General features: G+C 40.9%; 1 protein-coding gene across 13 annotated transcripts in view; it reads right to left on the minus strand.

The window, feature by feature from the left end:
• The window catches only part of atp2b2 (ATPase plasma membrane Ca2+ transporting 2), a 1,022,617-nt gene that overhangs the window by 475,319 nt on the left and 527,090 nt on the right, over positions 1 to 20,208 (minus strand). For all 13 annotated transcript variants that reach the window (XM_078414003.1, XM_078414006.1, XM_078414002.1 and 10 more), the window contains one exon: positions 19,580 to 19,822. In XM_078414003.1, coding sequence (XP_078270129.1) covers positions 19,580 to 19,822 — 243 coding nt within the window. The remainder of the gene's footprint in view (positions 1 to 19,579; positions 19,823 to 20,208) is intronic.

Here is a 20,208-nt window from a genome sequence, read left to right on the forward strand (position 1 = left end):
ACACTGGAGGAGGCCCATGACAGAAAGGTCAGACTGGGAGTGGGAGTGGGAGGGGGAGTTGAAGTGCTCAGCCACCGAGAGATCAGGTTGGTTAAGGCGGACTGAGGAAGGTGTTGAGCGAAACGATTGCCGAGCCTGCGTTTGGTCTCGCCGATGTAGAGAAGTTGACATCAAGAGCAGCGGATACAATACATGAGGTTGGAGGAGGTGCAGGTGAGCCTCTGCCTCACCTGGAAAGACTGTTTGGGTCCTTGGATGGAGTCGAGGGGGGAGGTAAAGGGACAGGTGTTGCATCTCCTGCGGTTGCTGGGGAAAGTGCCTGGGGAGGGGGTGGTTTGGGTAGGAAGGGATCTCTTCCCCTCCCCCTTCCTAATTCTCCCACTGTCGTCCTGTCTCCACCTATATCCTTTCTTTGTCCCACCCCTCCGACATCAGTCTGAAGAAGGGTCTCAGCCCGAAACGTCACCCATTCCTTCTCTCCACAGATGCTGCCTGACCCGCTGAGTTACTCCAGCATTTTGTGATTCCTTTGATTTGTACCAGCATCTGCAGTTATTTCCCTACACGGATGGAGTAATTTACAGAGGCCAATTAACTTACAAACCCACACGGCTTTGGGATAGTGGAGGAAACAGGAACCCCAGGAAGAAATACATGGAGAACACAGGGAAAGTAAGCAAACTCCACCAACAGCATCTGAGGTCAGGATCAAACCGGGTCTCTGGCACTGTGAGGCAGCAGCTCTACCAGCTACACCACTATAATATCTTCCTATATTTAAAGGCATTTCCTTGTTTAAACAAAATATTTTCTACTGTTTTTAAGTATTTGTAATGCCAGGGACATTCACAAATATTTAAGCACCTTGATATCTTTGACAGATAGTGATAAGTGAGGCCTGTCTGCCTTACAAAGCTTTTCTGTTGGTGGGAGTTGCTGGTTTTGACTGGGAAGACTCACTCTAGGTAAGATCAGGTCTCAAGAGCTAGAGGATAGGCAAACTCGTGCAGCTCACCAGTCAGTGAGGGATCCCAGCCAATGGCCATCTTCACCCAAATCCCCAGTCAATCCAATACACCTATGCAGAACTTAGAACTGGATGCATGCAAGCAGAGATGAACGTAATTGTGATCTGAGGAAAGTGCCGAATACACCATACATTCCTGCTTTAAATGTCAGAATTGAAGCATCATGTCACTAACTAAAAATCGTGTATCATGACTACAACAGCCTTGAAGTTCAATAATATTGTGTATTTTTATGTGCTACATACTTGTCCTGAGATGCAAAATCGATTGTGAAACATGATCAGCACTTCCAGTGCAGATTGAGAAATTGAAGGGCTGACCTGTTTGCGTGACACATACAGAGGCTACAGGGCACGCAGCTGTGATGTCAATTGAAGTGTATTGCACATTTGTCATCCCTGCTGCACAACTAGAGTGCACATAAACATTGAAGAAATCCCTTGAGCCTGAACGACAAGAACAGGCTTTTACTTGAGGATGAAGCCCGATCAAGCACATTAACAGATCAGTCCCTCACTCAACTGCAACCGACAATTCCACCAGTAGATCCAGCCACTGAACCATCACTAATGGACCAGATCTCTCCAGGGTCAAGGTGAAGTATTACTTCTTTCATTGCTTGCTTGGTTTGTGGGGTGAGGGAAATGCGTAGGAATGTTGCCCAACCACTTTTGATGCTTTACCCTGGTGTCTTGCTTTGCCACTATAATTGTCTGGAGATTGCACAGTTCTAGTTTGCACCGTTCCCATATCATTTTTAGTTTAGTTTAGTTTAGAGATACAGCGCGGAAACAGGCCCTTCGGCCCACCGAGTCCACGCCGACCAGCAATCCCCGTACACTAACAATGTCCTACACACACTAAGGACAATTTACATTTACAGCAAGCCAATTAACCTACAAACCTGTACGTCTTTGGAGTGTGGGAGGAAACCGAAGATCACGGAAAAAACCCACGCAGGTCACGGGGAGAACTTTTGGCATTTGGCATTTACGTTTTGGCAATGTAACCAGCCTAGAACTGGAGGCAGAAGCTCCCATTGAGAATCACCATATTAAGAACTCCCAAAATGGTGGCAGATGTTGAGTTTCTATTCTGCATGTGAGAAAACCGCTTCCTTCAGGCCCAGGAAGAAATGCAAGTGTCCCTTACACGGTATCATTTTAGCACCTACTTTCATACAGTACCAACATGTTTAAATACTTGCAAGAGGAAGATTATCAACGTTTGATATGGCAAACAGATATGATAAAGAAACAGAGAAACTGATTGTTACATCTTAACCATGTGATTAGAATCGCTAATTATACAGTTTCTAAGAACAAAGTCCTGAGCTTCAGATGTTTCCATATGTTATAAGGCCCATAAAGGGATATGCAACTCCTAAGTTTACGAGAAATAAGGTTGACATTTCATATCCGACATATGGTTATTAATCTGAAATGCTCATTACTTTTCTCTATACAGATATTGCCTGAGTATTTGCAGCATTTTTCATTCTTAGTTCAAACAATGAATTTGCTGCAGTGCAACGATATTGCATCAGAATCTAAGGGTGAAATTTCCAGTGTACTTGCATTCAGAGATGTGAAAATCAAATACCAGCAATTAAGTGAGCAATTGAGCAATTGATTGGGGTAAACTTTTAAGCAACAGCCATCTCCATCAAGATGGGCGAACTGCTCCCTTTTGACAGTCAGTGGCTTTACTTTCACCGCTGTCTTCTCTGTTGGCAACCTTGGGATCTTCATTGAGCAGAAACCAACTGAACCATCCAGGTGAACACCAACAAGACCAAGCCTGTGGCGCACCTCAAACTCACTGTCTAACAATCACAAGCCATGGAAGTGATGGTGTTTGTAGGATGTGTGCAGTTCCAATACCCCAGAAAGTTAACACTCTACCTAACAACATGTTTAGTTTGGAGCTACAGAATAGAAACAGCCCTTTCAGCCCATCAAGTCCACTCCGCCAATCGATCATCCAATCACACTAGTTCTATGTTATTGCACTTTCACATCCACTCACTACACATTAGGGGCAATTTACAGAGGCCAATTAATCAACAAACCTGTACGTCTTTGGGATGTGGGAGGAAATACGAACACCCGGAGGCAACCCATGCAGCTACGGGGAGAATGTGCAAACTCCACAAAGATAACACCCTAGGTCTGGATCAAACCTAGATCTCTGACACTGTGAGGCATCAGCTCTACCAGCTGAGCCACTGCCACCATTGTGTATACCTTCACCCAAATGTCTACAGAGGCCGTCCAATGCTACCTTTTCAAGGGTATTTCAGGATGACCAGTAAATGGTGGCCTTGCTCATAATGCTCACATTCCACACACATGGAGACATACAAAAACAACTTCAATTTTGGGGTTTTTTCTGCAATAATAATTCTTGGTTTAATTTTACATCCCCTTTGAACCAGTTCATGTGGAAAATAAATCACATGAGTGGCTCTCCAGCTTGGGACAAATATTTTATAATATTTTATGAACAATTGAGGTAAGAATCAATAACCAACTGGATAAGAATGAGGAATTTACAATGTCGCATTATCGTAGACCCATGAACATGTTACCTTGATCTTTTATGCTGGTATTTCATGTTCATATCTCTGAGTACAAGTATAATGGAAATTTCACCCTTCGATTCTCACTCTATATTGTTGTACTGGACCAAAGTCATTATGTGAAGTACGAATAGAAAATTCTGCAAATACTCAGGCATTATCTCGACAGAGAGAAGCAATGAGCATTTCAGATTAATAACTATAAGTCTTATATGAAATGTCAACCTTATTTCTCGTTCTAGAAATTCTTCCTGATCTCTTTGGTATTTCTAGTACTTTTTCTTTTATTTCAGATTTCAACCATCCACAGCGCTTTGCTTTTTCAATATCATTATGTGATTTGTTTTCACGTTTTCACTCCCTGTTGGTTGTTAATTAACGGTCTAACATTTGTTGACATGATGTATTCCGTATGGCAGAGTGCTAATTAGACCCCAGAAGAATGCTGCTTGCCATGTTGGTCAAGGCATCCAAAACCCTCGGCTCAAACAGGCTTTAGCCCCTTTGCATGCACAATGTAGGAATTAAAAACCTGCCTATCGTAAGCAACATTATCTCATTGCACTGAAATATAATAAATAAACACCTGCTCTCAATTGTCCCTTATTCTTGATTCATTTTACTGGAAAATGCTTCAAGCTAATTAACTTCTTGGAGTGGAGGCCAATGTGTGTGTGTGTGTACCTCAATCACAAGGAGTTTCTCAATTTGCCTTCAGCCTGCATCATTATAGCAAGAAGGAACAAAAGTCCCCAGGGCATACAATTAGTCTTGAAACCCTTAATCCCTTTCGTTGACCAGGTATGGTAGTCCTGAAAAGCATTCAGCATTCTTTATTTTGAAATTACAACTTGCATCATATTAAAACACTTATCCGGTAAACTTTGGAAAAATCATTTTCTTTCTCCTTTTTTTGGTAAGGTTCTATTTTAAAATCTGTTGTGAAGTGCCTCGAATGAAAAGCTGATAAGTATAATAGTACTGATTGAAATGGTGTGTTTGCCCTGTTAAATTATAAAGAAAACCGTTCCATCCTGAGATTCTGGAGACCCATGACCAGCTGATCACTGGGGTCACAGGAATCAATGAGAAAATCAAACGAGTGTCCAATTTCAGTCAAGCTGGCCATGACATTGCTCTCTACCCAGTCTGTGTTTGTGTGATTAGAATTTGAAACATAATTAAACAAGGATTAAGCATCCCCAGTAGATCAATGCACTCATCTATGGAATACCAACGGGGTTGAATGTAATAAAGTCATGGGTTTTGCTTGGTCTGGCTAAAGAGGCTTAGGAATGAAGAGAGAATAGGCAAGTATCACCCTTTTCCTTCGATAACAGGAATTAGGAATGAGCTTTTCTGTTTGTATTTGGATCAAATGTTGTCCCATGGACCGTGCAGTGTGGGGGATGTACAATGTGTTGAGGGAGTGGGGTTACTTATGGAGAAGGTGAAGTATTCAGCTGGGCTCTTTAGACCATCAAGCAGGGGAGGTAGGGGGAGAGAGTGCAGGGGGAGGGAAAGCAGAGAAAAGAGAGTAAAAGGGAAAAGAGCTGGTGGATTAAACATGATGCATGGAGTATCCCAAAGTTGCCAGAGGTAAGAACAAGTGGAATAGCCCCATGGGGATTTGCAACGTCTGCACAGGGCTCCGCGAGTAATATAACACTCGAGCTGTGCTCTGTTAAGCACTGCTTAGATGCGTCACATTTTTCTTATTCTGAATATAACATCTTTGCGATCACCATTACAGGATAATGCAGAATCATTTTGAATTTAGATATGAGGAAATTTAATTTGAATATAACTCAATAAATCCAGTAAGAATGTCAGAATTATTAAAAGCTTCAATCCAGATTGAATTCACCCAGACACCCTGATTCAGCAGCCACATCTCTCAAAGGCATCAGTGCTGTCATTATGAACCATTCTTCCCTGAATAGAAAGATCAATATTGGTTTGTCATGGGTGTCTAGATGGAGGTTAGAGGTGGCTTGGTGGACAAAATCCATTGGATAAATCACTTGATCTCAGTAACTTTCTCCACTTAAAAATCACATATTCCTTAAAAGGAAAGAATGAATTCCCTTAAACGAAAGAATACCCGTGTGGGAAAAAGATAGAGCCCAATATTTCTCCAGATCTAATATTGCCTGATAACATCGCAAGTACAGATTCCAATAGAAAGGGCATTTGGGGCAAATTGTGTCAGCACTTTTCCAGTCAACTCAATTCTGGCAAGCTGAGTGATAATGACCTCCATGTGCCCTTGTCTTCAGTCAAAATTCCCATTGGTGACCATGGGCCATAGAGGTTTCATCGCGCACATGTCGCTATTTGGATAGCTAGGAATTTGCGGACAGAATTTGCAACAGGCTGTAAAGCAGCTGTCAGAGGCAGCAGAGCAAGGCAGGAGGTGGATTTTGTGCAGAAGATAGTGTCAGTTGGGGGCAGAAAGGAAACGTATGACATGCAGTATGTGTATTTCTTTGTAATTGTAGTCTGTGTAAGTGTATCCAGGTCTTATGCAAGGGTGATATTTGTGGTGTTACAAGTTTAATGATGGGCTAAGATTAGTGGAAGATAGGATGCAGGTGTTTAGCATTTGCTTGAGTGAGCTAATTGGCTGCAGCTTCTTTTATTTAGTAGCATACGGAGCTATTTACTGTCCTTACTGTCCTAAGTTGGTAAATTCAGTTAGATAAGAAAAGTCTGGACGCAAAACATCGTCCATTCCTTCTCTCCAGAGATGCTGCCTGTCCCGCTGATTAATCCACCATTTTGTGTCTATCTTCAGTTTGATAATACTTTGGCTTTGGGCTTGGTTTTCGTAGTTGAGCGCTTATCCTGGAGTTATAACACAAGTACTTTGTGTTTGAATTGTAATCATGCGCACAAGTCTGTTAGACACAAGACAAACTTCATTTTGCCTGTATCTCTGGTAATGTCCAGACTTCTTGTAGAACATGGACTTGAGAATCTTCAGACATCAGCTGCCCCTTCCACTTTGTCGTTAGTTATGCCCCTTTACTTTCTGCTGCTCCCCCTGTGCTTTGAAGTGTGTTTAACCCACTTTTTGCCTGCTCAATATGTTTTCCTTGTCTCGCTCCAGTGGCCTTTCTTTATCAGCCAACATACAATACTTGCTATTTGAAAAGAATGAGTCTGCAGGCTATTACGCCATTTGTCTACCTTTTTGTATTACAGTTAACATGCCTGCCTCATATCCTTAATCTGTTGATCTCCCCTTTGTTTTGGACATATGTTTAAAGTCTTTGGTCAGTTATAAATTTTCCCTTTAACAATGTAGCAATAAGCAGTTTGTTTAAATGTTTTCTAAAAAAAAATTCATTAACACATAGTTTATATGTGTAAAAGAGTTGAAATTCTGTATATCCAGTATTGAATGAAATGCATCTGATTCAACTAATTACATTTCACCATTCAGACTAGGAGATGCAACTGGCAGAAAGGTTGTAGTGGCATTGTAAATAGCTGTGGATCATTTTGTGGCTGCACTGGAGGTCAACTGTTACCTGCAATAGCCTTGAAATGCATTCCAAACTCCTAACCTTGAATTCCTCTCTGAATTGAATATATTGAAACATTTCATAATTCTGAAAACTAACTCCAATGTGGCTTGGCTACCAATAACACTCAATACACACAACACACAATATGCTTGAAGGCAGAGCAAACTGAATTCCAAATTACTCTGCTCGTCAGTAATATAAATTTATAAGAATATGAATTTGAAGAAACCAGATGTCTGTTTCGACTGGGTTAATATCTCATTCAAAGTCGTCCTACATGCAGGTAATTTATTGGAAATCCTGAGAATTAAGTGAGGTGACTCATTGTTTAGAAGTGTCATGCATATTTGGTGCTTATTTTGGTGGAATCAGTTATTCTTTCAAAGTTCCTGCTGTGCACAAAGTCACTTCATCACTGGTCTGGCACAAGCCAAGAGTGCAATGAAAATCTCTATAGTTTTCTGAATGGATGCAGCTGAAACAGTACGCCTGAGGCTTGATACCACATTGACAGCTCCACCACCAAGAAGAAAGCAATTGGCATGTTGGCCTTCATAGCTAGAGGATTTGAGTATAGGAGCAAGGAGATCCTACTGCAGTTCGACATGGCCCTGGTGAGACCACACCTGGGGTATTATGTGCAGATTTGTTCTCCTAATTTGAGGAAGGACATTCTTGTTATTGAGGGAGTGCAGCGTCGGTTCACCAGGTTAATTCCCGGGATGGCGGGACTGAAATACGATGAAAGAATGGATCGACTGGGGGGACAGGGCTTTCTCCATCGCTGCTCCCACCCTATGGAACTCACTACCCCAAACCGTTAGAGACTCCTCCACACTCACCACATTCAAAACATCGCTGAAATCCCACCTGTTCAGTACTGCCTTCAACCACTGAAGGTCACCTCACCTTCTGTCTCCTTTCTCTGTTCGTTTACTTATTTACTTATTTATCTATTTATTCATTTCCCCATGTTCTCCAAATCTCTGTAAAGCGTCTTTGAGTATATGAAAAGCGCTATATAAATAAAATGCATTATTATTATTATTATTATTATATTCACTGGAATTTAGAAGGATGAGAGGGGATCTTATAGAAGCATATAAAATCCTTAAGGGATTGGACAGAGTAGATGCAGGAAAAATGTTCCCCATGTTGGGGGAGTCCAGAACCAGGGGTCACAGTTTAAGAATAAGGGGTAGGCCATTTAGGACGGAGATGAGGAAAATCTTTTTCACCCAGAGTGTTGTGAATCTGTGGAATTCTCTGCCACAGAAGGCAGTGGAAGCCAATTCACTGGATGTTTTCAAGAGAGAGTTAGATATAACTCTCAGGGCTAACGGAATCAAGGGATATGGGGAAAAAGTAGGAACGGGATACTGATTTTGGATGATCAGCCATGATCATATTGAATGGCGGTGCTGGCTCGAAGGACTTCCTCCTGCACCTATTTTTCTATGTTTCTACCATCTTAAATATACACCAATGCTATTTTGTACCTGCATCTTGTATCACCCACCACTTGGTGCAGTGACTCACCAAGCATTTTCCACCTTTACCGTACCGATGGTCAAGGGGAGAAGGTTCTTGAGGATTTTTTAAAAATCACCTCCATGTTCCTCTCCGCGTAACATAGCAGATAGACTTGGAAATACATTACAATTCCCAATTCAAAATATTTGAACTTCTTACTAAACAGGGTTGTGGATGTAGCTTACTCCATGGGTGTAGTGGTTCCAAAAATAGGCGCATTGTGGACAATACGTGCTGGCCATTCCAATGATGCTTATTCCCAAGAATTAATTAAAAGGCGTTAGCATATGCGGTAGGTCCACAGAATCCTGAAAAATAACTTTTCCCATACCAAGGTAACACACATTTTGTATAATGGCACCCAGAGGTAGCATCACCGGTCTTTTACCCGCTTAATTCAATAAAGTAAGTAAAGAGGGCAACACGGTGGTGGAGCGGTAGAGTTGCTGCCTTATAGCGCCAGAGACCCGGGTTCAATCCTGACTATGGGTGCTGGGTGTACGGAGTTCGTACGTTCTCTCTGTGACTGCGTGGATTTTCTCCGAGACCTCCCACACTCCAAAGACGAACAGGTTTATAGGTTAATTGGCTTGGAATAATTGTAAATTGGCCACAATGTAGGATAGTGTTAATGTGCGGGGATCACTGGTCGGTGCGGACTCAAATGGCCGATGGGCTTGTGTCCGTGCTGTGTCTATAAACTAAACTAAACATTAGAAAATTTGATTCTTTCATCCTTGTGACAATTAAGAATTGGTTCAAGAAAGTGCATATCAATGTGTATTCTCCATGTAACAGAATGTGATTTCAGTTTTGTTTACTGGGTGGAAAGTCATCTGGAGTTGAAATTAGAGAGGGAATTGGAACTGATGAGAGAAATTGGAGGTTAACAGTGCAGGTTATTTTGTCACTGTTGAGTTCTAATATTTCTGCAGACTAATAATCCCAGGGCTTTCCAGCGACTATTTCAGTTTCTGTGTTTAACAATCAAGAGAAACAGTGTTCTCTTCTTTTCTCAGATCTATAACTCAACTGAGAAAGAAAAACGTAGCACTTATCTGGCGTATTTCATAATCTCCAGAGAGCAATAAAGCCAACGAACAACTCTTCAATGTAGTCACTATTATCATGATGGAAACATGACAGCTGAAGTAAATACAGCAAACTCCCAAAACAGTACCGCTTCACTGCTGTACACTTTAGTCGAGATTTTTTGCTCCAGTTCTTTGAGTGAGGCTTGCGCTCAGAACTTTCAGATTCAGATTGGAGAGTTCTACTGCCGAACCACAATGGACAACTCCAAGTTATTCAAAGGGGAAACAATAGCTCTGGCAAGTTTCATTCAGATTTGTGACTGCTCATCTAGGTTCCAAAATGTAATTATTTTTTTATAGATATCACTTGAAAACTTGTTTGAATAATTGTCACATCCACAATTCAAATGATACCGTCTGTGCGTTTTATTTAAGAGAAATTGTCAGCCATTTCCTGCTGGTGTCTTCAGATCTTGGTGAGTTTCTAAGTATTTATGATTAATACAGTTACAGAGATCTTCCCGGCAATCAGCCTGTAATTGTTGGCAGGACTTATCCATTTAGTGCACTGAGATTTCATAGCGTCAAAGATACATGCCTGGTTAAATACATTCCCACGTTGACAGAATTAATTTTGTATTACATGGTATAGTGTTTTTCTCTCGTAAAACAACAAAACTCACAATATGCCCAGGGAGACGTACTAGTATAATTGAATAGATCTGCAATATGCCTCACTTTTATTTGTTTCTAAATCTCATACTAAAATTGTCTATTTTGAAACATTTTTCTTTCCTCATATCTCTAGTCAGTTGCCGAAATGTGCTTTTCATTGAACAGTACATGGGTAATGGTGCAATAAGACTTAATATGAAAAGTATAAATTTACAACTATTAATAATTTCTTATTAATTGGCTGTTTAAATCATTTCTTTAATTTGAAGTGCTCAAATTCATATTTTTACCCAGAACAGAGACTAAGAATTGAATTTGGGTTAAATATATGGAGTATTGCACACTGCCTAAATTTCAGGGAAATTATTGCTACAGGCAAGATATTTTTTCTTCATTTCCTAGCAATTGTTACCTATGACCTTTTGTTCAAATAGCTCTGAAAAAGAACAAATTTCAAAAAAAAATTACAAAGGGAATAGATTTTATTGGCAGAATGGCTCAGAACAAGAGCACTCAGATTTAAGATGTGGGCAAAGGAACCAAAGGGAAAAATTAATAGCTAAGAACTGGAATCTATTATCTGAAAGGACAATGAAGTTCGGTGCAGTTATTGCTTTCAAAGGGGAATCGGGTAGAAACTTTTGGAAGAGAGAACTCCAAGCTCATGGGGAAAGAGCTGAGGTCGAGACCAAATGAACCATCCCTGGAGCAAGGCAAAGCAGACTCAACGAGGTAAATGGTCTCCATCCAAGAGATTCAATATGTGGAATGTACAGTACATTCAGACTGAAGAAGGGTCTCGACCCAAAACGTCACCCATTCCTTCTCTCCCGAGATGCTGCCTGACCTGCTGAGTTACTCCAGCATTTTGTGAATAAATCAAAATATTATTGGTCGCTATGCCTGAGGATTGGAATAAGACATGGCTGCACAGGGAAGACCATGTCATCCCAGGAATTGCCAACTATGATTGGCAATGATATTGCCAACCGGACAAGGTGCTCCAAATTTCCTTGCAACGCTTCCAAGGGGCATTAGATAGGAAATAATATAATTCCAATGAGCCAATGCAGAATTTGCAGAGTTGCAATTGTGACTCGGGTTAGGAAGAATTTAGTTGAATTTCCAGGGTGATACCATTGCAATAACATTTCAATTTTTTTTTTTAACTTGAATAATGTTATAAAATATTGCATAACGCATTTGAATTTCTAGGGCTCATGTTCACAGTGAACTATTGGCCTGAGAGCATAAATGGAAAGTTAAAATGCAAATAAATAATTATTCATACTGCTGCAAAATAGTTAATTGTAACGTGCTGCATAGTGAAAGCGTATGTTTAGAAGTAGTGCTTTTACAAAACTTTTGATTGTAACTTCTGGTGCGTTGAAGTGAAATGGTCAGAATGATAGTTCCCCAGGAACGATATAGTTTGTGTACATAGCCAGATGGTAGTTCTATCAGAATTCAACTGCTTGCCTGTCAGGGGAAGTGCAAACTGTTCCAGAACAACATATGGCACGCCACAATCCTTCACATCCAACACATGCTCAGCCATCATTTCACGTCAACACAGGGCGCATCTACATTACCAAGGTCACAGCGGCGTGACGACACGTTAGGTTCTATTGACGATCAGACGCTGTACAATTCAACCATATCCATTGGCAGCATCCAAGACAAACACAAGCAAAGTGGCTTTGAAGTAAAGGTGAGACCAAAACAGCTACAGAAAGCTGTACAGGAACATGTTTGTTTGGTGATTCAAACGAGAAAGGTGTTAAATTGCAATTCTGGCACGGACACGGTTTTGGTCCCCTGGCCTTTTCGTTTCCTTCTGTTCCTTGCACAGCAAATCCTTACAGTTCTACGATCCTTTCAAGATCATCAATTTGCTTTACATAACCATCTCTAAATAATAATATCATCATTTTCGTTATCTAACATTTCTTGAAGGGCAAAAACATTGAGAGAGACGGGTTATCTGTGTCGGTACATTACCACAGGTTTGCTTTTTGCTATTTTAGCCAGGAAGGCAGGTCTTATTATTTGCCCTTCAAAGATATCACAAAAGACTGCATTAATGATTTCCGAGATCCAACAGAGTAATTCCCTTTTCTAATTTGTCAGGCAGGTGGAACAAAATGGTTTCTCTATAGCTCTGGCATTTGTCCTTTTGCAGATAGTTCCCGCATTATTCTTCAACTGCATGCTGCCAACATAAGCCAATTCTTGTGACTGTACTGTGAAGGGTAACTTTTGATTAACTTGCAGACACAGAGGTCATGATATTCTAACTAATAGGTGCCTGTGCATAATCTGGGCATTAGGATAATACTAATGCAGCAAAATGCTTTCAAATATTAAGGAGTTTCATATAATTTGTTTAATTTATCATTTGCCCCCTTACAAAAATTTGAACTGCGGTCACCAATTGAATAAATATTAAAATGGATAATTAATTACAGATGATAAATGAATGAAAATGCATTGTATTCTGTGCATGACTATTTAAAACACATGTTTGCAATAAGAATAGATTGAAGGCACCAAGATGTGAAATTGATTGGAAAAGAACATTGATTGTGGTGTTAAAACAGATTGTAACTTCGGTTCTAGTTTTGCAATGCCTATGTTGGCCCATTTCACTCATCAGTTACCACAACCCTACCCCCACCTCCATCCTCATGAATTGACAGATGGTTTTGTTTTCTGTTTTATAGCAGCTTCCACATGACAGCATAAAAAAAAACCTGTGAAGTAGAATTATCAGAATCAAATATCACAGCAATTGCACTGTGTTTAGGAACATTTTACTTTTCACCGACACACACGTGGGATCCAATGGAGAAGACAGCAGGAAAATAAACAACTGCTCCATCAGGTCTGCCCCGTTCCGTCATGTGGCAATGACACTTCACTACCCTTGATTCCCTCACCCACCAGCAGTGTTGTGATCTCCTGGGAGAAACAACATAACATCACATAAAACACCCTGGCTCTCCTCAGGAAAACAAATTCGAAGATTCCCCATCCACTTCCGACATTGGATCAGCAATGCGTTCCAAGAGACAGCAGTGACTGAGAGGTGAATCATTTCTATTTTCACCTCTTCACCACATTAAAAAATCAAACCTCCGGGAACTCCTTTGAACTTTAGATTTGTTTTATTTCAAAATATGTTCATTAGGAAGAACACAGACTATTGAATTTGTTTCAATAGAGACATATTGTACTATTTTCACTGAAGAATGTTTCAACTGTAACATAACTGTGTCTGTGTAAAATGCTAGCCCTACTTATCTGCTAATTCAACAACTCACATTCGTGCAATGTACCAAAGCACCCTAAGGTGCTTGAAGGATGCACTGTCAAACAATGTAATGAAATCCCAGAAAGAGATATTAGAGTAGCTGGCCAAAAGCTCTGTTCTATGGAGCGCCCTGGAGGAAAGAGTGTAGACAGGTTTGAGAAGAGAATTCCTGAACCTGGGCTGGTTCCTAAACCAGCATCTGCAGTTCCTTCCAACATGACTATTCCACCACTAACGCTACTGCCATAATGGTGGAATGGTTTAAGTTGGGAATGTTCAAGAGACCAGATTTCAGCTGTCAAAGGGCAGGGTGAGGAGGTTGAAGGGCAGGTAGAGACTAATGAGAATTGGGAGTTGCAATTTTGGGAAGAAACCTGACAATTCATTCTTATAAATTGCTCCCCAGTTATTAGCAGACTACAGACACTCTCATCACAAAGACCTAAAATCATACTTATGTGAAACATTTGCTTCAAACAGTAACTTTCCAAAACAAAGGAGATAATTTTAATCTAAAGTTAACTGTGAATAGAGTCAAATGGGGTATGAAAGGCTGATCAATACAATCAAACTTTTCCCTCCCCTCCTCTCTTTCTCCCCCTCCCCCACCCTATTCACCCTACCAGTTCCATCATTCCCATCCCTCACCCTCTCAACAGCCAACAATGGGCCATTATGGGCTCCACCCTTCCTGAGGTCATCTGTTGGTGGTCCTGATTTGTTCTGGCTTTTTCTCACCTCCAGTTTCCCCACCCCCAGATATTCAGATGGTCAGATAATCCATTTATTTTTATTACTGTTAGTTGAGAGATCCATTTTGGCCTGCTAATCGAGGATCTTCTTTGAAGTTGAGTCAGGGGGACTGCACGAAGTGGTGGCCTAACATTGTGTCATCATCCAAGAGGTTCAGAAATTTGAAAACGCATACTTCCAGATTTAGGAACAGTTTCCTCCCAGCTGTTATCAGACAACTGAACAGTCCTCTCATCAGCTGGAGTGTGGTCCTGAGCTCACATCCATCTCATTGGAGACCTTTGACTATCTTTAATTGAACTTTATCAGACTTCAATGTTATATCTTGTTCAATGTTATACCCTTTATCCTTGATCTGTGCCCTGTGGATGGCTTGATTGTATTCATGCATAGTCATTTGTCTGACTGGACAACACGCAAACAAAAGCTTTTCACTGTACCTGGCAATAATAAACTAAACCAAACACGGCATCATTTTTCCCTTCTTGTGCGTCAACCTAGATTTTTGTGCTAAGATGATTAATATAGGCAGGGTGGTTGACATTATACTTTAGTAAGGCAATTGACAAAGTTCCACATTACAGGCTGGTCCAAAAGATTAAGGCACATGGGATCCATGTTGAGCTGGGTCCAAAATTGGCTCAGTGACAGGAGGCAGAAGGTTTTGGTGGAAGATGCTTTTCTAATTGGACGTCTGCGACCAGTGGTGTACCTCAGAGATTGGTGCTGGAAGTTTGTTGTTTGTGATAGATATTAACAATTTAGATATAAATGTAGAAGATATTATCAGTAAGTTAGCAATGTTGTGGATAGTGGGGAAGATTGCAAAGACAACTGCTGCTGTTGCCAACTTTCCATCTGATCTTGTTGAGTGGACCACTGGCACATGAAATGTTATGCCAACAGGATTGAAGGGATACATTTTGGGAAGTCAAATAGGGGGAGGACATATACAATATATGATAAGGTACTTACTATTGATGAACAATGGGACTTGGGACTTAAGTCCATAGATCCCTGAAAGTGACAGGTAGATAGTATGCAAAGAAAGTACATGGTATGTTTGCCCTCATAGGTCAAGGCATGCAAGCATTGAGAGGCCACAGTCCAACTTTATAAAATACTGGCTAGACAGCACTTGGCATACTGCCCACAGTTCCCGTTTCTACACTCTCCAAGAAGGATGTGATTCTGCTGGGGAGAGTCCACAAGCGATTCACCAGGATATTTCCTGGATTGAAGGACTTTTGTTATGGGGAGAGACCGGATAGTTTAGATAGTTTGTGCGGGGATCGCTGGTCGGTGGGACGAAGGGCCTGTTTCCATATGACATCTCTAAACTAGGTTTGTTTTCAAAGGAAGCCGAGGGGTGACCTTATAGAGATGTTAAAAAAAAATGTACAAAAATACATAGCTGAGAGAGTTAGACTGAATTGTTTTTCTCCCCCCTGCACGCGCTTGTGCTAAACCTTCTCCGGCAACAATGAGTAAGTCTTTACACCCTCTCCCAGTCAACACCAGTCTAACCTAGGTGTCTTCTCTTGGCCCCCACGGGCATTTTCTTTGTTGTTTCCCACCCTCCCCCTTCCCTGGCAGTTGGTGAAACCTGAAAGAAGAACTCAGTTTCTCTCTCCACAGGTGCTGCCTGACCTGATGAGTATTTCCAACATTCGGTTTCCAGCATCTGCAGTTTTTTGGTGTTGGGTATGCATCCTAACTAATCAAATCATTTTTATCCAAAAAATGAAGCGACATTGTATAAACTATACCGCTTTTAATTTGTGTTCATTCAGAATAAGCCCCAATTCACCTAAAATATACAGAATAACTCAAAACCAGTTCAATAGATGCCAACCTGCCAAATCTAATCTTATTTTCAGCATGCAGCCCATATAAACATTTTTTTCAGAAGGTTGGGTCAAGGGTGATTGGCAAACCTTAAGATTGTAAGTTGACTGAAAAGCTGTGACAGGCCACTCACTTCAGCTGTCAAAAAGGTTGAATATTACAATCAAAAACATCCAAACACTAAAATATCCTATATTAAAAAATGTAATGAACCAAATCAAAAGCTAATAGATTGAACTGACATTTAAATCAACTTAACTAAATGAGATCATTAAATTACTTTTTTTTTAAAAGATAGTTAAAGCAATTAGAAATAATTAAAACATTAAACCGAATCAAAATAATTAAGAAAAACATTATTGTTCCATTTCCATTGTCTTTTCATCTACAGGCATAGAATTTCCACTGAAATCAATCCAATCTCAGGTCCTGCGGCAGACCAGAGATTTATTTAACTTCAAATGGCAGAACATTGGTTTCTCTTGGAACTCACAGCACAAGATGTTTGGCTTATTGATGAAATTATTTTTGATCACTATCACTCCTCTACTTTCTTTTATTTTGTTCCATTCCTTTTTTCTGCATCACACTTTTAAACTCTCCCCTTTGTGCCACCTTGCAATGTGTAACATGGCCACTTTTCAGATATGTTATCACCAATTGCCACGTAACTCAAGATTGCGAGAAGATCATAAGTGATAGGAGTGATGCTATTCAGCCGATCAAGTCTACTCCGCCATTCAATCATGGCTGACCTATCTCTCACTCCTAACCCCAATCTCCTGCCTTCTCCCGATAACCTCTGACACCTGCAGAGAACCGCAGAGAGGATGCCAAAAGCTATCCATAAAATGTGAAACCGTGAAAATAAGGTGATAAATATGTCTATTGGGGTGGAAAGATGCTGGGAGCAGCAGAAATTTGGGGGCAGGTTGAAGTGTAGATCTTTGCTCAGGCCGCCTGAGATTAGAGCGAGTAAATAGGCCAGAGAACAAACTCAAGCGGTGGGGGAGAGAGGATGACAACAGAAAAAACACCTTGGCAGAGTGTTGTACAACTATGGAATTAATTCTCATAACTTGTGGTGAGGCTAATATTCTGAAAGTATTAAAGATTAAAAAGGTAAATAGAAAGGTAGATAGATTAGAACGGTTGATAGGCGCAGTGGTGCCATGGTTTGCTTGCTGCCTTACAGCGATTACAGCACCAGAGACCCGGGTTCGATCCCGCCCACGGGAGCTGTCTTTATGGAGTTTGTAGGCTCTCCCGGTGACCATGTAAGTTTTCTCCGAGATCTTCGGTTTCCTCCCATACTCCAAAGACGTACAAGTTTGGAGGTTAATTGGCTTGGTAAAATTGTAAATTGTCCCTAGTGTGTGTAGGAAAGTGTTAATGTGCGGGGATTGCTAGTCGGTGGGGCAAAGGGCCTGTTTCCACACTGTATCTCTAAACTAAACTAAAACTAAAGGTAAAATGGATGTAGGGGCTGTGGATTAATATTATTTGCTTGTAAGAAGAATAATCTGGTTGTATTGATAAACCCAACCTGAACAATCCAGCAGGATCTTCTCCTCAAAGATGGTTTTATAGAAACATAGAAAATAGGTGCAGGAGTAGGCCATTCGGCCCTTCAATATGATCATGGCTGATCATCCAACTCAGTATCCCGTACCTGCCTTCTCTCCATACCCCCTGATCCCTTTAGCCACAAGGGCCACATCTAACTCCCTCTTAAATATAGCCAATGAACTGGCCTCAACTACCTTCTGTGGCAGAGAATTCCACAGATTCACCACTCTCTGTGTGAAAAAAAACTTTCTCATCTCGGTCCTAAAAGACTTCCCCCTTATCCTTAAACTGTGACTCCTTGTTCTGGACTTCCCCAACATCGGGAACAATCTTCCTGCATCTAGCCTGTCCAACCCCTTAAGAATTTTGTAAGTTTCTATAAGATCCCCCACAATCTTCTAAATTCCAGCGAGTACAAGCCGAGTCTATCCAGTCTTTCTTCATATGAAAGTCCTGCCATCCCAGGAATCAATCTGGTGAACCTTCTCTGTACTCCCTCTACGGCAAGAATGTCTTTCAGGCACTCAGGTCAGTCGAACATTTGACTTAATCAACATCAATAGAAGCCAACAATGTATTTCTCAGGTAGGAACGGATACTGAACCATGACCAACGGATTTATCTTTATGAAGTTTAAGAGAATAATTTATTCCATTATGTAAGTTGCCGCGTATTGCAACATGTAACACGTAATTGTTGTGGAGGTAAGTAATTCTGCCTATTTACAGATGACATAAAATGTCACCGTCCGGCGCGGCCTGGAACGTGGCAACTACAACAGCCTGACTGCGGGAGAACACGGCAGGGGAAGAGAAAAGACATTCTGGCCTTCCATCACAGTGAGGAGGGGACTGGAGGAGACTCACTATGATGGATGTTTCTTTTTTTGTTTTGTGTTGGTTTGTGGTTGTGTGTGTGATTGCTTATTTTATTGCTCTTATTGTTGGACTGGGGGTGACGAAATCTCGTCCAAAAGACTTGTTTTTTTTGGATGACAATAAAGGTAATTCTGATTCTGATGTTTTTCTCATGAACAATACCACTGAATGGTTTGTGACTGGAAGTGGTTTAGGAATATTTACAGATACTGAGCTTGTTACTGGCCCCAAAATTTATACTATTTAAAAGTAAGGGCAAGCAAACATTAAGTGAAGCTCAATAAATCGTACAATGACTGAAATAATTGCTGTTATTTGGTAAAAATAACTGTAAATCTGCAACAGAAAAAACCCCACAACTACAATGGACAAATGGGCTATTAGATATTACTTAATATCCTGATAGTTATAAGATATGAGTCTCATACCGGGTTCTGGAACTGGCACAATTTTAGTAATTAGAAGTAATGTATGGCATGCTTTCCCCTGATTTAACAGTGCATTCATTTGTTACTGTAAATAGAGCTATGCATGAGTCATATGTTGTGAAACCCCAAAGGACAAGGCAAGACATAGGAAGAGACAATTGTAAACCCTCTTGGCAGCACAAAATATTATAAGCACAACTTTATCTCTTATCTCCATCAACACTTGTGCAAATTGCTCTTTTCCTCTGAAAGGTATCTTGCTCACTTGCGTTTGCACTTGCTCTAGAAGATGAGACTTCTCGGTCTAATCATCAATTTGCAACCTAGATGGAGACAAAATTTTTTCTCCAAAGAACAATACAGTCAAGAACAGTAGATAACGTGGGGATAAGAGCAATGAACCTACCAGTATCTTGGAAGTGTAAGCACTGTTGAGAGATATTGCGTTCACAAGCACGTCCAGAGATTTTGAAGGGAGGGCGTCAGGGTCTGGAACCTCTTTATAAAGGGTATCGCCAATATAAGCCTGCACAACAGTCATTCGGTTTGTGGTCAAAGTGCCCGTTTTATCAGAGCAGATAGCGGTCGCATTGCCCATGGTTTCACAGGCATCCAAATGCCTCACCAGATTGTTGTCCTTCATCATTTTCTGGTCAAAGGAAGCACAACAGATTAGTAAATAATTGCTCCTTAAAATTAATGTTTGTTGATATTTTTATGGCACAGACTTTTGAGAAATCCCTCTTTTCTTCTCTGTTTACAGCCTCCCCCACTCCCACCACCACCAATTCACTGGCTGAAAGAATGAGCAGTATGTTGCCGCGGGCATTAACGTGCCATAACTCTGCAGCTGAAAGAGCATGTGGTGCCTAAAAAGTAACCCGAGTTCCTTTCTGCGTTGGAAGAAGCTGCAGATACTGGTTTATACCAAAGATAGACACAAAGTGCTGGAGTAACTCAGCAGGTCAGGCAGCATCTCTGGGGAAGAAGCACGGGTAATGTTCCAGTTCAGAACGATTCTTCAGGGTTTACTTT

This window comes from Rhinoraja longicauda, chromosome 17 (genome assembly GCF_053455715.1).
Source record: "Rhinoraja longicauda isolate Sanriku21f chromosome 17, sRhiLon1.1, whole genome shotgun sequence".
NCBI lineage: Eukaryota > Metazoa > Chordata > Chondrichthyes > Rajiformes > Arhynchobatidae > Rhinoraja > Rhinoraja longicauda.